A 14,573-nucleotide genomic window follows, 5' to 3' on the forward strand; every position below is an offset into this window, starting at 1 on the left:
TCTCTTCCTCTCTCGTGCACAATTCGAGATGGTACGGACCTCTTGGGCGCGCAAAAACAAAACTTTGTTGTTGTTCTGGTGGTTGTGTTCTCTACCCTTTCGTTATCGTTGATGCTGCTCGGAAGAATTTGAGTTGCAATAGCTTAGGGGGTATTATTATTTGTGTAAAGAAAAGGATTGAAGATAAATGTAGGTTGCGCATGCGCGAGGATGGACGTGAGGTGTAAAAAATCCTTCAACTAAAATTCGTTTTTCAAAGAATAATTTGATCAAACTAGTGAAGTTTTGTGCCGAAATGATGGTGTAGTAAACCAGTGCACTAGCCTAAGTCAAGTTAGACAAATAAACTTTAAAGCTCTTCTAAAAATCATACTTGTGATTGTGACTCATTGACTTTCAGTGAGTTGAATGTGAACACTGTGCTTTGTTTACTTCCGGACATGATTGACAGACCAAGGCATGTTTTCATCAAATATAACTTTATTTGTGACGGTAGTAACTGCCCAACTCTATAAAACAATTGCCCCAGACCAGGTGGACTCTATGAACTTCAGAGAGAAGACTGTTCCGCACACTAGGCACGGGGTACTGCGTGTTTGTGGAAAGATTAAGTCCCTAACAACACGTACTGCACGACCCCGAGCTGCCCGGCGCGATGTTACAAGACAGAGACTTGTTCTTCTCTATTTAGTAGGCCTCCTACTCGCAAACTCCTACTCGCCAGAACCAAATCCTGGACCGAGCTTCAATGGGCCAACCTCACTAAATGACTCCTTGAACTAGTATAGACCCAGACTCCCGCTACCCATGTGGTGCCTGTGACCGCAGTGTAACCTGGGACCAACTAGGGGTTGCATGCGAGTCTTGTGGACTATGGTTCCATGCAGAATGCCAACATATCGGCAGTGGATCCTACGACCTCCTCGGCAGAAACGCACCTGGCACTGCGTTGTTTGCGCCATTGCCAACTACAGCACCATTGCCTTTGATCTGCACGGTGTAGGTGCCACACATCTCAGTCAAGTCAATGAACAACAGCTCAAACATAAACAGCCCCTTCAATCCACTCCATACTTCCACACCTTCTAGAGCAAGCAAGCAAGCAAGCAAGATAAACACAGCAGACCTCTCCGCTTCCTGAATGTGAACTGCTACTCTATTGTTGGCAAGGTAGCTGAGTTCAGCAACCTAGTCCAAGCCACAAGACCAGACATCATTGTTGGTACAGAATCATGGCTGACCCAGTCCCACAAAAACGCTGAAATCTTCCCCAGGGGCTTCGCCATCTATCGCAGAGACAGACCACCAGGTGAATGGGATAAAGAGAGTGGGGGAGGTGTCTTTATCCTCGTTTCAGAAGACCTGACTTCCCATGAGATGCCTGAACTCTCTGCAGGTTGTGAAAACCTCTGGGTGAAGATCAAAATGAAAGGACGGTGCACACTATTAGTCTGCTGCTTCTTCCACCCCCACACAGAGTATGCTGAGAGCATGAATGCATTTGTGAAGTCTGCCCGACTTGCTTCCAACTCGTACAGGAATACCATCATTGTTGCTGGTGGCACTGGCCCACCAAGACACTAAAAAATGGATGCACCAAACCAGAAATTCATCGACAGTTCATGGACGCCATCAGTGATGTAGGCTGGGAACAGATGGTAATGGAACCAACAAAAGAGAGCAACACCCTGGACTTGTTCCTCACAAACCACCCCAACCTTGTCCCAAGAACCGAGACGCTCCATGGTATTGATGACCATGACACAGTGTACATGGAACTGCAGATCAATCCCCCAAAGAAACGCCAACCCTAGCGACTCATTCCCATCTACACTGAGGAATGCAAGGAGCCACTAAAAGAGGCAGTGCAGGAGATGAATGATCACGTCATGAGCACCTTTGACGAGAAGAGCAGTGTTGAGGAAGTATGGACTGAAATGCGCACTGGCCTGAGTCAAGAACTCTCAGATCACGTCCCCCATAAGCAAACAAGATCCAAGCCAAGCCTCCTCTGGGTTGACTGTGAGACCAAGAAACTCATACGCAGTCAAGACAGAGTCCATAGACGCATGAAGAAAAACGGAGATGAGGCCCTCAAACAGGAATTCAAGGCACTCAAGCGCCTCATCCAGAAACGTCTACGTCGCGCCTACTGGAGACAAGTAGAAGGCCTGATCTCTGACGAAGGAGAAAACCAGACCGCCTCCAAGAAGAAGTTCTGGAGCTTCGTCAAAGCAAGAAGAACAGAAGGAGTGGGCGTCTCCCCACTTAAAGAAGCCGGGAAACTCATCTCCGACCCCAAAGAGCAAGCCTAGATCTTAAATACCCAGTTCCACTCAGTATTCAGCCCCAAACACACCATTACAGCTGAAGAGTTCGAACAGCAGTGCCCCCCTGGACCAGACCTTCCAGACTATCCATCATGTGACGATATAAACATCACAGAAGATGGAGTTAGAAAACTCCTGCTCAACCTCAACCCCAATAAAGCCTGTGGCCCAGACGGCATTACCCCCAGACTCTTGAAGACAGTTGCAGAGGAGATCACTCCAGCCTTCACCCTGCTCTACTGCATCTCATACTCCTCCGGCACCCTGCCACAGGACTGGAAACAGGCCAACATCACACCTATCTTCAAAAAGGGAGAAAAATACAAAGCAGCCAACTACCGCCCCATCTCCCTCACCTGCATAGCCTGCAAGCTGATGGAACATATCATCACCAGCCATATCATGTCCCATTTCGAGAACAATGAGATTCTCTGTCCAGAGCAGCACGGCTTCTGACGCGGACGGTCATGTGAGACTCAACTCTTAGGGTATGTGGACGAAGCAACCAGAGAGATAGAGAAGGGAAACCAGGAGGACACTATCGTCCTCGACTTCTCAAAAGCATTCGACAAAGTCAGCCATACCCTACTTGTCCACAAACTACGTCGTTACGGCATCAGAGGACGCACCAATGCCTGGATCAAGAACTTCCTCAAGGACAGACAGCAGGCTGTGGTGGTGGAAGGAACAAGATCTGACCTTCTACCTGTGGAATCTGGCGTCCCTCAAGGCTCGGTTCTAGGGCCGAGTCTTTTTCTTCTGTACATAAATGACCTCCCTGATGGCATCAAGTCGAAGATCCGCCTATTTGCCGATGACACCATGTGCAGCAAGACCATCATGAAGAAAAAGGACGAGCAAGTGCTGCAAGAAGATCTACACTCCCTTACCACCTGGGAGGAGAAGTGGTCCATGGAGTTCCATCCACAGAAGTGCTCAACACTGAGAGTTTCCCGGAAAAGGGACAAGACCGCCCCTGCGTATGAGCTGCATGGACAGAAGATTGAAAATGTCAGCACCACCAAGTACCTGGGTGTCAACATTCAGGACAATATGCAGTGGGAATCCCACATTGACTCCATCACCATGAAAGCCAGTAAGACCCTAGGCTTCGTCCGGCGCAACCTCAAGATCGGCAACAAGAAGACAAAGGAAACTGCATACAAAGCCCTTGTTCGCCCTTTTCTTGAGTACGCAGCCACCGTCTGGGATCCCTACACTGCAAACAAGGTGGAGGCCCCCGAGAAGATCCAACGAAGAGCAGCAAGATGGGTCTCAAATCGCCACCGCCAAACATCATGTGTGGACTCCATCCTCGATTCACTCAACTGGCCTTCCCTACAACAGCGCCGCAAGAAAGCCCGCTTGGAGATGTTCTACAAATTCCACCATGGTCTCATCTCCATCGACTCCAAGTACCTACCCAAGCCATCTAAGAGCAGGACGAACAACAGACTGAGCTACGACATTCCCTCCTGCAAAACACTACAGGCAGATGGCATTCTTCCCGAGGACCATACCAGAATGGAACAAGCTGCCCCAGGAAGTTGTGACAGCCGAGTCACTGGACTGCTTCAAGTCCAGACTGGCCTCTCATCTCTAAAAAGTGAATCCCCTCCCCTGCCCCCATTCCCCCCTCCTCTCGCCTAGCACTGCCCCCCTCACCCTCCTCCTAACCACCCACACACCCCAAAATCACCATCTCCCCCCCCCCTCCCCCCCTCACCCCCCACACCCCACCCGCCCAACAGCTGATGCAGAGGCTTGGCATCATGTCAGTGCATGCTGGACGTGCACTGGCTGGCCAGGTCGCCAAAATTTTTTTTTTCTTCCCAGTCCTCACAACAGCACAATCCTCAGCAACCTCCCCAAACTACAACAGAATCATCAATATAGTGATGTTGGTTGTATAAAGGAAGAAGAAGTATGTGCAATCCAAATTTCTGGTGTGCTTTTGATAAAAGATTATTTAACACTGACAAAGATGTACTCGTTGGTGGTGTATACACACCACCGGAAAGTTCACAATATGCTTCGCGACTCTGTTTTGCAGACATTGAGCAAGAAATGGTAGATCTTAATAATGCTAATGAATTCCATGAACTGTTAATGGGAGATTTCAATGCTCACACTGGTTGCAGTAATGATTTTATTGACTCAGAAGATAACACTGTCCTAGAACTATTGAATACTGACATGCTTCTTGACAATATTGATCAGAATCCCTCCCTCACATTGAGCAGCCTTGGTATCCCAGTCAGTAGAAATACAGAAGATAAAGACAGTGTTAATAATTTTGGAAAAGCTCTCCTTAATGTATGCCGCTCGAATAACTTATATATGTTTAATGGCAGGCTAGGTGATGACGTTAACCATGGAAAAAAAACACAAACGTAAAAGACCAAAGTACTATTGATTATGTTATTGGTGAAATTCAGTTATTGACACAAGTCCATGATTTCAGGGTAAATGAGTTTGATCCTACACTCTCAGATATTCATTGCTCTGTCCATACAAATTTTGTCATGTCAAGTAAATCACGTGTAAATGTAGAAAGTACTGCTCAAGCTAGACATGACAGTGTTACTCAACTGACTTCATGCCAACGCAAGATTGTTTGGCGTAAAGAAAATGTTGTTTGTGATGAAGACATTTCATCCTTAAATAATATGAATGATGATGATGTGAATGACATCTACAATGTCATGAAAAAGGTGATCTTGAACACTTGCGACAAGTATGGCATGCTTAAATCAACAGTTCCAAGACCCTCAACAAACAACAAATGTGTACACAACACTAACAAGGCCTGGTTTGACCAAGCATGTAAACTAAGTGGAGAAAGATTCAGAAACGCTCATCTGAACGACAAGGACAATGTAATTCTAAAACAAGAGATGAAAGCAGCATGTAAACAGTACAAATCCACAATTCGAAAAGCTGAAAAAAGGTACAGAAAATCTATAGTTAATGATATAAGAAAAATGAAATCACGTGATCCAAAACGCTATTGCTCTCTCATAAATGGGAAGAACCATAAACAAGCAACAACAATTCCGTTAGACAAATTCAAGGAACACTTTGAAAATTTGTCCAAAATAAATACAAGTAACCAGACCACACTCTTGCAGGAAGAAGAAACTGACAGATTATTGGGAGAATTTATTAAATCAGATGAAGCAAAAACAATTCTAAATAAAAGCTTCACAGAAGCAGATCTTTGTTAAAAAGCTAAAGAGTAATAAATCCCCGGAAATTGATGGAATTATCAATAAAGCCATTTATCATACCTTTGATAAATTAAAACAGTTTTGGTGTAATTTATTCAGTAAATATTTGAAACTGGCACCTTACCAGGTGACTGGCTTTCTGGTACCATTGTCCCCATTTACAAAAATAAAGGAGACAAAAACGACCCGAATAATTACAGGGGCATCACATTACTCCCATGCAGTGCTAAATTCTTTACTGCTGCACTCAACGAAAGACTGTACACCTTTTCTGATACCTTAGATATTCTTTCCGAAAACCAGGCTGGCTTTAGGCCTAACCATTCCACAACTGATCACATCTTTGTAATGAAATGTTTGAATGACATAATGAGAAGCAGGAAGAAAAAATTGTTCTGTGCTTTCATAGATGATGAGAAAGCGGTCGACAAAGTATGGCATACAGGCTTATGGACAAAACTCATTCGCTCTGGAATCAATGGCAACTTCCTCAATATTGTCAGGAACATGTATAATTGAATTGTTTCATGCGTTTCCTCAAATGGTACCGTTTCTGAGTCTTTTGCAGTTTACCAAGGTGTTCGCCAAGGTGAAAACCTACCCCCCTTTTTGTTTGCTTTGTATGTGAATGATGTGGAAACCCACCTGTCGATATGGGACTAAGCCATGATGAAAGAGTATCTGAATACCTCAAACTATTGCTAATTCTGTATGTTGATGATACAGTAATATTTGCTGACTCAGAAGCTAAGCTTCAGAAGGCGCTAAACGAACTAGAAGCATATTGTAATGACTGGAAAATAAGTGTGAATTGCTCCAAAACAAAAATAATGTTATTCTGCGGTAAGAAACTAAATTACCAGTACCTGTTCACACCTAATGGAAATACTCTAGAACACGTTACTTGCTTTAAATACCTAAGACTGACTTTCAATTTCAATGGTAAGTTTAACATAGCTGTGAAACATTTAAAAGATCAGGCCAGACGGGCAATGATGGCACTGTTAAGAAAAAGCAGACAACTTCAGCTCCCTATTTCCTGCCAGTTAGATTTATTCAATTCACTGGTCATGCCAATATTAACTTATGGTTGTGAAGTTTGGGGTAATAACTGCGTTGACATTGCCGAATCATTACACTTGGAATACTGTAAATACATACTCCAGCTTAAGAAAAGCACGCCAAACTGTTTCATCTGTGGTGAAACAGGACATTTCCCCCTGTTTGTGCATGTGTATTGCCGAATGATCAAATTCTGGCTCAAATTGTCCATTGGCGCATTGACAAGTAAAAAATTCTCCTCTTGCATGCTGAACACATTAACTGAATGTTTTAATTTACAAATACACAAAAATGACTGGTTACTTAAAATCAAACAGATTCTAGATGAAAATGGGTTTTCTCTTGTGTGGTACTATCTACAATCTGTATCAACCGCATGGCTGATAAACAATCTGACCCAAAGACTTAAAGATAGTTATACACAAAAATGGGTAGAAACTTGTCGTAACTCTACAGAAGCCAATAACTGGTGGTGGTGTGTGTCCATCGAGATCGATGATGACCATCGTTGTCATCCAGCTGGGGGATGTGGGGAGGGTGGTGGTGGTGGGGGGGGATACTTATGAATCTATCTGTGAGTGCGCAGATGGCTGAATAGTCCAATCTGCGCACGAAATGTTCGCTGACAGTTGGGGCAGACAAAAACAGGCATATCATTGTCAGGGAGCTTGTTTGCCCGTGACTTTCTGGCCTGCCTCTTCTGAACAGCTGCAGCAGTCCTGTTGGCCTCACACAACTTGGCGCCTTTGTGCACAGCAGCGCGCCATTTGTCACGGTCCACTGCAGATTCCTCCCAGGAGTCAGGGTTGATATCAAACGCTTTCAGAGAGACTTTCAGAGTATCTCTGAAGCGCTTCTTCTGACCTCCGTGTGATCTCTTCCCTTGTTGCAGCTCGCCATAGAAGAGCCTTTTGGGCAGCCGATGGTCTGGCATGCGCGCCACGTGTCCAGCCCAGCGAAGCTGGGACTGCATCAGGATGGTGAAGATGCTGGGAAGGGTGGCTTTTGTAAGCACCTCCGTGTCTGGGGTCCTGTCTTGCCACTTGATGTTCAGTAGCATCCTTAGGCATGTTGTGTGGAAGTGGTTCAGCTTCTTGGCATGTCGTTGGTACACTGTCCAAGTTTCGCAGGCGTACAGTAGTGTGGGGAGAACTACTGCTCTGTAGACCTTTAGTTTGGTCTCAAGACCAATACCTCTTCTGTGCCAGACAATTGCATAGAGTCTACCAAAAGTTGCACTTGCTCTTGCAATCCTGACGTTCACTTCATCGTCGATGGTCGCATTTCGTGACAGTGTGCTGCCAAGGTATGTGAACCGCTCCACCGCACTGAGTCTCTGACCATTGACTGTGATGTTGGGCTCAACGTAGGGTTTCCCTGGGGCTGGCTGATGGAGAACTTCAGTTTTCCTCGTGCTGATGGTAAGGCCGAAGTTCCTGCTGGCAGTGGCAAATTTGTCGACGCTGAGTTGCATGTCAGCTTCAGATCCAGCGTTGAGGGCACAATCATCAGCAAACAAAAAGTCTCTGATGATGTCTGTCATGAACTTCGTTTTTGCTTGAAGCCTTCTGAGGTTAAACAGCTTGCCATCTGTTCGGTACTTTAGGCCAATTCCAACATCGCCATCTCTGAAGGCATCAGTAAGCATTGCAGAGAACATGAGGCTGAACAGCGTTGGAGCCAGGACGCAGCCTTGCTTGACACCATTTGTGACAGGAAAAGGAGCAGATGTTTTGCCATTGTCCTGGACTCGAGCCTGCATGCCTTAATTGAATTGGCTGACCAAGGAAATAAATTTCTGAGGGCATCCATACTTGGCCATGATCTTCCACAGTCCCTCTCTACTCACGGTGTCGAAGGCTTTAGTGAGGTCGACATAGGTGGAGAACAGAGCAGCATTTTGCTCCTGACATTTCTCTTGCAGCTGCCTTGCAGCAAACACCATGTCGGTGGTTCCGCGCTCTTTCCGGAATCTACATTGGCTCTCAGGCAAATGACCTTGGTCAAGGTGTGCTGTGAGGCGGTTTAGTAGGATCCTGGCAAGTATCTTGCCTGCGATGGAGAACAAGGAAATACCCCGATGGTTATCACAGGCTTGCCAGTTCCCCTTTCGCTTGTACAAGTGAATGATAGATGCATCTTTGAAATCCTGGGGGATCGTCTCTTCTTTCCACATGAGTGAGTACACCTGATGGAGCTTCTCAGTCAGCACAGTGCCTCCATCCTTGTAGACCTCTGCTGGTATGGAGTCTGAGCCAGGTGCTTTGCCACTGGATAGCAGACGGATTGCTTTCTGGGTCTCAAGAAGTACTGGCGGATCGTCCAGTGCTTCGTTGATGGGGACTTGTGGGAGACGGTCTATGGCTTCATCATTTATGGAGGAAGGGCGATTTAAGACACTGTTGAAGTGCTCAGCCCAGCGTTCGAGAATTTTCTCCTTCTCGGTGATCAAGGTATTCCCATCTGCACTGAGGAGGGGGGATGATCCTGAGGATGTGGGACCGTAGACTTCTTTTAAGGCATCATAGAACCTCTTCATATCATGCCTGTCAGCATATCCCTGGATCTCATCAGCTTTGTCGTTCAGCAACTTATCCTGCATCTGACGTAACTTTTGCTGAACAGTCCTGTGGATGGCATTGTACGCATCCTTTTTTGATGTGGACTTTGGGTTGCTCAGGTAGGCTTGATGCAGACGGCGTTTCTCATCCAGAAGCTGCTTGATTTCATCACAGTTTTCATCAAACCAGTCTTTGTGCTTTCTGGTCATGGGTCCCAGGGTCTCTGAAGCTGTACTAAAGATTAGCTCGCGCAGGGTCCTCCAGTCAGACTCCACATTCTGGTTGTCCAGAGAGGCGGATTCCAGACGATCTTCCAGCAGCTCCACAAAGGTCTGTTTGATGGTGATGTTTTTCAGCTTAGCGATGTTGAGCCGTTTTGGAGCCTTCTGGCCTTGGGGGCGTCTCTTGGGCTGGATTCGAATATTCAGCTTCGAGACTACAAGGCGATGGTCTGTCCAACACTCGGCGCCGCACATGGTCTTTGTCACACGTACATCTTGCCTATCCCTTTTCCTGACGATGACGTAATCGATGAGATGCCAATGCTTTGAGCGAGGGTGCATCCATGACGTCCTGTTACGGGTGGGGAGGCAGAAAACTGTGTTGGTTATCAGCAGTTCGTGGTCTGCACAGGTCTGAAGCAAAAGAAATCCATTTGGGTTGCAGTGGCCCACGCCATGCTTTCCAATCACTCCATCCCAGGAGATGTAGTCAGAGCCAACTCTAGCATTGAAGTCCCCAAGAATGAAGAGTTTATCTGCTTTAGGGATAGTAACAATGACAGTGAAGGTCCTCGTAGAACTTTGCCTTCACTTCATCCGGGTTGGTCATGGTTGGGGCGTAGGCACGGACAATGGTGAGGTGCTTCTGGCCAGATGCCAGTGGGAGTTTCATGGTCATAAGCTTATCGTTGACTCCCTTTGGGATTCCAGCTAGCTTGCTGACAAGTGCTGTTTTAACTGCAAAACCAACGCCAGCCTCACGTCGCTCTTCGCTTCCTCGTCCACTCCAGAAGAAGGTGTAACCAGATCCCCGTTCACAGAGCTCGCCTTCGCCTGCAAGCCCAGTCTCACTCAAGGCTGTGATGTCGATGTTGTATTTGGCGAGTTCGGATGCAACGGCCAGGGAGGTGAGCAGTGCATTCCTAAAGAGGGCTGCTCAGACGTCTGCCGAGCTCCATCGCTGCTCCTGTCGATGAAGAACGACCCTATGGCCTGAGCCGCCTGCGTGCAGGTCTGCGGCTGCGACTGCCAGTGTACCCACACCTGTCGTTTCGTCGCTCGCCTGTCGCCACAGGACTTGGGGGTGATGAAATGATGAAGGATGAAAGGTCAGTAAGGATGACTGATGACTTGCGCGATGAGTTTGTTTAAAGTGAAGAGGAGTTGCGCAACGTCGACCTCACTCTCTCGTCCGGGTCCACCAATTTCCAGTGGCAAGACTAAGTCGAGACGACTGGAGGATGAGCACGGATGCAGTGGATGACCAAGATGTACTTTCGGTGTCTCATCTTGCTCTCTGCACTCCACAGTGCGTTGCTGTAACCGCCTTCATCTCCGTTGAACCGATAGGTTTCTTCCGCAGATTCTACCGGATCCAGACTTCGCATGCATGGGTAGCCACACCCTGAGGGCCAACTGCGTGTGGCATGCACACAGCACGGTGGAGCTAGATGGCCGTCGGTGGCTCTCCTGAGCCGACGCCCTTTTATGGATCTCGTTTTTAACTCTTTCCATACGAACGGCGAAAGAGACGACGTTAACAGCATTTCACCCCAATTACCATCATCAAAATATTGCAAGCAGAAGGCTCTTATACTGAAGACGTGAATGTTGACAAAGAATACCACAATTCTGACGACGGAAGCTAAAGGTTGGGTCATTCAGACACCCACTGGACATCCGAGGGGTCTGTGTAGAGGAGAAGAGAGGACTGGCCGTACTGAGTGAGTTAATCTTGACACTGCATCCCGTACATATCCATTTGTAATTGCATGATCATATTTTTTTATATGTCTTTTTTTCTCTTGTATATATATATATATATATATATATATATATATATATATATATATATATATCAAACCAATCCCAGTATTACTGGCAAATGGGTGCTAAAATAACATGCAAATTATTGTGTACTTTATTTTGTTACACCGTGTCATTGTTACTGCTATGCTCCAACTAACCCCCCAGTTCCCAGTTCAAGCTCAGCTAATCAGATACAGAGCCGTATTATAAGTCTAAGTTGTGATCTGTGCATTTGTCTGTTCCTATTGCATTGTACTAGACTGATGATTACATTTAGCCTTTTATTTAATTTTATTTTCCCCCCATTTGTATTCCCTCCCCCCCCCCTCTTTTGTTTCTTCTTTTTAAATTATCTTCGCTCTTCCTCTGTGGCCGTCATCCTGTTATTGTCATGTTTCCTTGTTTCTCTGTGACTCAAAAGAGTTAATGGGAATACACAAACTCTGAAACTCTGTTTGAATGTAGGCTGCGCCACTTTTTTGCTCACATGCGTTTTTGATAAAATGTGTATCTCTGCTTGGACTCTCTCTGTGGTGGATATTTATGGAATACTATTTCATCTACACTTAATATAATCTGCAGTCTCAGTCTTCAAAAGATTATATCATAAACATCAGGGCTAAGTTCTACGAATTCTTGAAATTACTGAGACTGAAAAACAAATGATGTATTCTCAATGTCCTTGTCTATGTGCCTGACTATCTCCTTTCCTCTCTTCCCTCTCTCTCTCACTCTCTCTCTCTCAACAGTTTTTTCTCTTCTTCGAATCTCTTCCTTACCTCCTTCCCGACCCCTCTCTCCTTCACGCATATGCATACTACAGCTGTGTTTCCGTGCCATTTATTTGTTCTTGTTGCCATTCGATGTGTATGTTCCCTAACCCCCCGGCCCCTCTCTTTTGTGGGTTTTTTGGTGTTTTGTCGTTGTTGTTGTTTTTAAATCAGTATTTAAAAAAAATTTCCTTGATTAGTTCATACATTTTCTTTACGAGGGTAGGATGAAACGAAACAAAACGAAACGAATTTTTATTTCACGAGGGTAGTGGAGTAAGCACAGCTGCTTTTTTTACATCCAGCCCTCAAGGGCAAAAAAGAAAGAAAAGCGAAAGAAAAGGAAAGAAAAAAAAAGCAATGGCAAAACACACACAGACACACACACACACACACACACACACACACAATTGCACATGAAAATAGGCCGATTATACCTTTTCCCGCAATAAAAAAGTTTCCGGGATTTCGATTTCGAATTCTCTCTCTCTCTCTCTCTCTCTCTCTCGAGATGGGTGAGTGAGGTAGGTAGGCTAGGTCCGGACGCTATGTAATGCGGTGTAACTACTATGGCTGACGGGTCGTATTTTTATCACTTTTCAATTCAGTCGCCCGAGCAATTAAGCCCGATACTGCTGCATACATCGAGCTCAGACTGATAGATATCAGAAAATAAAACCACCTTTGTTCGTTCCGGTGTTGGTGGGTTTTTTTTTTTTGTGTGTGTGTTTTTTGGTGTGTGTTTTTGTGTGTGTGTGTGTAAGACAGTGTGAGTGGAACCGATCGCCCGAAGTGGGGTACCCTTCGCTCTTCAAAACGCAGTGCTTCTGGTCTGAGAGGGTTGGTGACAAAAATAGGTTATGGACAGATTGCTCCTTACGACCAATCGACTTAAGAGACCTATCAAATAAAAGATCACGTTCTCTACTGTTGCGTGGGCTAAGTTTCCAGTTGATAAATTCTACTCGATTAAAAAAAAAAAAAAAAAAAAAAATGGGGCTCAAAATTTACCAATTTTTCTTGACGCTCTACTACGCTTCCAGACTGACAAAATGATAAATCTTCTAGTAAAACCCACCACTGAAAAATTCATTCTTTCATCTTTAAAATGCTTTATAAAATGACACGAAAGCTTTTAAAGAGCAGCGTCCTTTTTAACGAAAAAGTGGAGATCTCGTATTTTTTATACCACTGATCAAACTAGATCTATTTTTAGATCTGAGGTTTCAATGCCCGGCGTCGTGGAAGTCTTGTCGCATAGCTCAACGCAGCTGGGGTTTTGATTCAAATACGGGGATATATATATATATATATATATATATATATAAATGGAACCCAACTTTACATTTCTTATTTTAGTAAGTATCTGAATGATAGGTTTCATGATTTTAGTTAATATCATCGTTTTCTGTTGTGAAACAATTTTCTTTCCGACAATGAAAAGAAGTTCAACTGGCCTTTTTCAACTTTGTGATCGCACAACATACTCTATTTTCTTTCTTCTGTTTTATTTCACACACACACACACACACACACACACACACACACATATATATATATATATATATATATATATATATATATATATATCACAGAGAGAGAGAGAGAGAGAGAGAGAGAGGAAAATCTAATCAAAATAACACTACCAGGGGTACGTTTGATACTGTTTTGTAAGACTGTTGTTTCCTTTCAACCTTTTTATACTTCAGCACTGATACGGAGCATGCATTCGTTCAGCTGGATGTCTGTACTTTAGAACTGGTACGATTAATAATTGATAATGAGGTATAAACAAGAAAACAATTACATAAAGTGATACGCACATATTGATTTTGAAACACACACACACACACACACACACACACACACATCCTGAAAAATATCTAAAAGGAGAATCATTTTTAGCCTTAATGGAGCACATTATCCCCGATCGTCTTTAATAAAGCTTTTTTTTTCATATAATATTATCAAAAGCTGTCATTTATCAAGATTTATTACTAACATTTGCTTTCTTGTAAGTCTGAACCTGAAAATATCTTAAATATTTATGTAGATGCAATAGTTTTTAAGTTTCAGTTATTTTAGTAATGCTACCATCCAAACTGCAGGATCAGACATGCAGAAAAGAAGCATTTTCCTCAGAATTTATGACACTGGCATTCAGCCAGTAACATTAATAGCCGACTAAAAAAAAATCTGATGTCTTCTGCGTACTATATACATAGATCATATATGAAGAGTTTTGACAATTAGAATGTATTAGTGGCAATTCTACACGGGTTCCAAAATGCCATTTTGTGAAACTGCCGAAATCGTGGAATTTTTTGAAAATTCAAAACTCTATATCTCAAAACCTGTTTGAGATATTGCTTTGAAATTTGGCCGTGTGGCTTCTTACTTTATTGCACTCTTTTATGTTTGTGCAAATATGAGGCTTCTGTTATGAATTTGAAAATGTGGCCGGACCTACGTACTTAACAGACGGTTGATACTGAGAAGGGTAGGTCAGTGAAACAGAGGAGGGTGGATAAAGGGTCGGGCGGATGGAGGGTGGACAGAGAGGTGGGCAGATGAGGGAGGGCGGGGGGTG

At 44.4% G+C, this 14,573-nt stretch overlaps 1 protein-coding gene across 1 annotated transcript in view; it reads left to right on the forward strand.

The window, feature by feature from the left end:
* Positions 1-888: 888 nt before the first annotated feature.
* The window catches only part of LOC143287853 (uncharacterized), a 34,137-nt gene continuing 20,452 nt past the window's right edge, over positions 889-14,573 (forward strand). Inside the window, exons 1-5 of the mRNA XM_076596091.1 lie at positions 889-999; positions 1,090-1,413; positions 1,815-2,305; positions 2,519-2,763; positions 2,818-3,821. Of these exons, the coding sequence (XP_076452206.1) occupies positions 889-999; positions 1,090-1,413; positions 1,815-2,305; positions 2,519-2,763; positions 2,818-3,821 (2,175 nt within the window). The remainder of the gene's footprint in view (positions 1,000-1,089; positions 1,414-1,814; positions 2,306-2,518; positions 2,764-2,817; positions 3,822-14,573) is intronic.

Source organism: Babylonia areolata, chromosome 12 (assembly GCF_041734735.1).
Source record: "Babylonia areolata isolate BAREFJ2019XMU chromosome 12, ASM4173473v1, whole genome shotgun sequence".
NCBI lineage: Eukaryota > Metazoa > Mollusca > Gastropoda > Neogastropoda > Buccinidae > Babylonia > Babylonia areolata.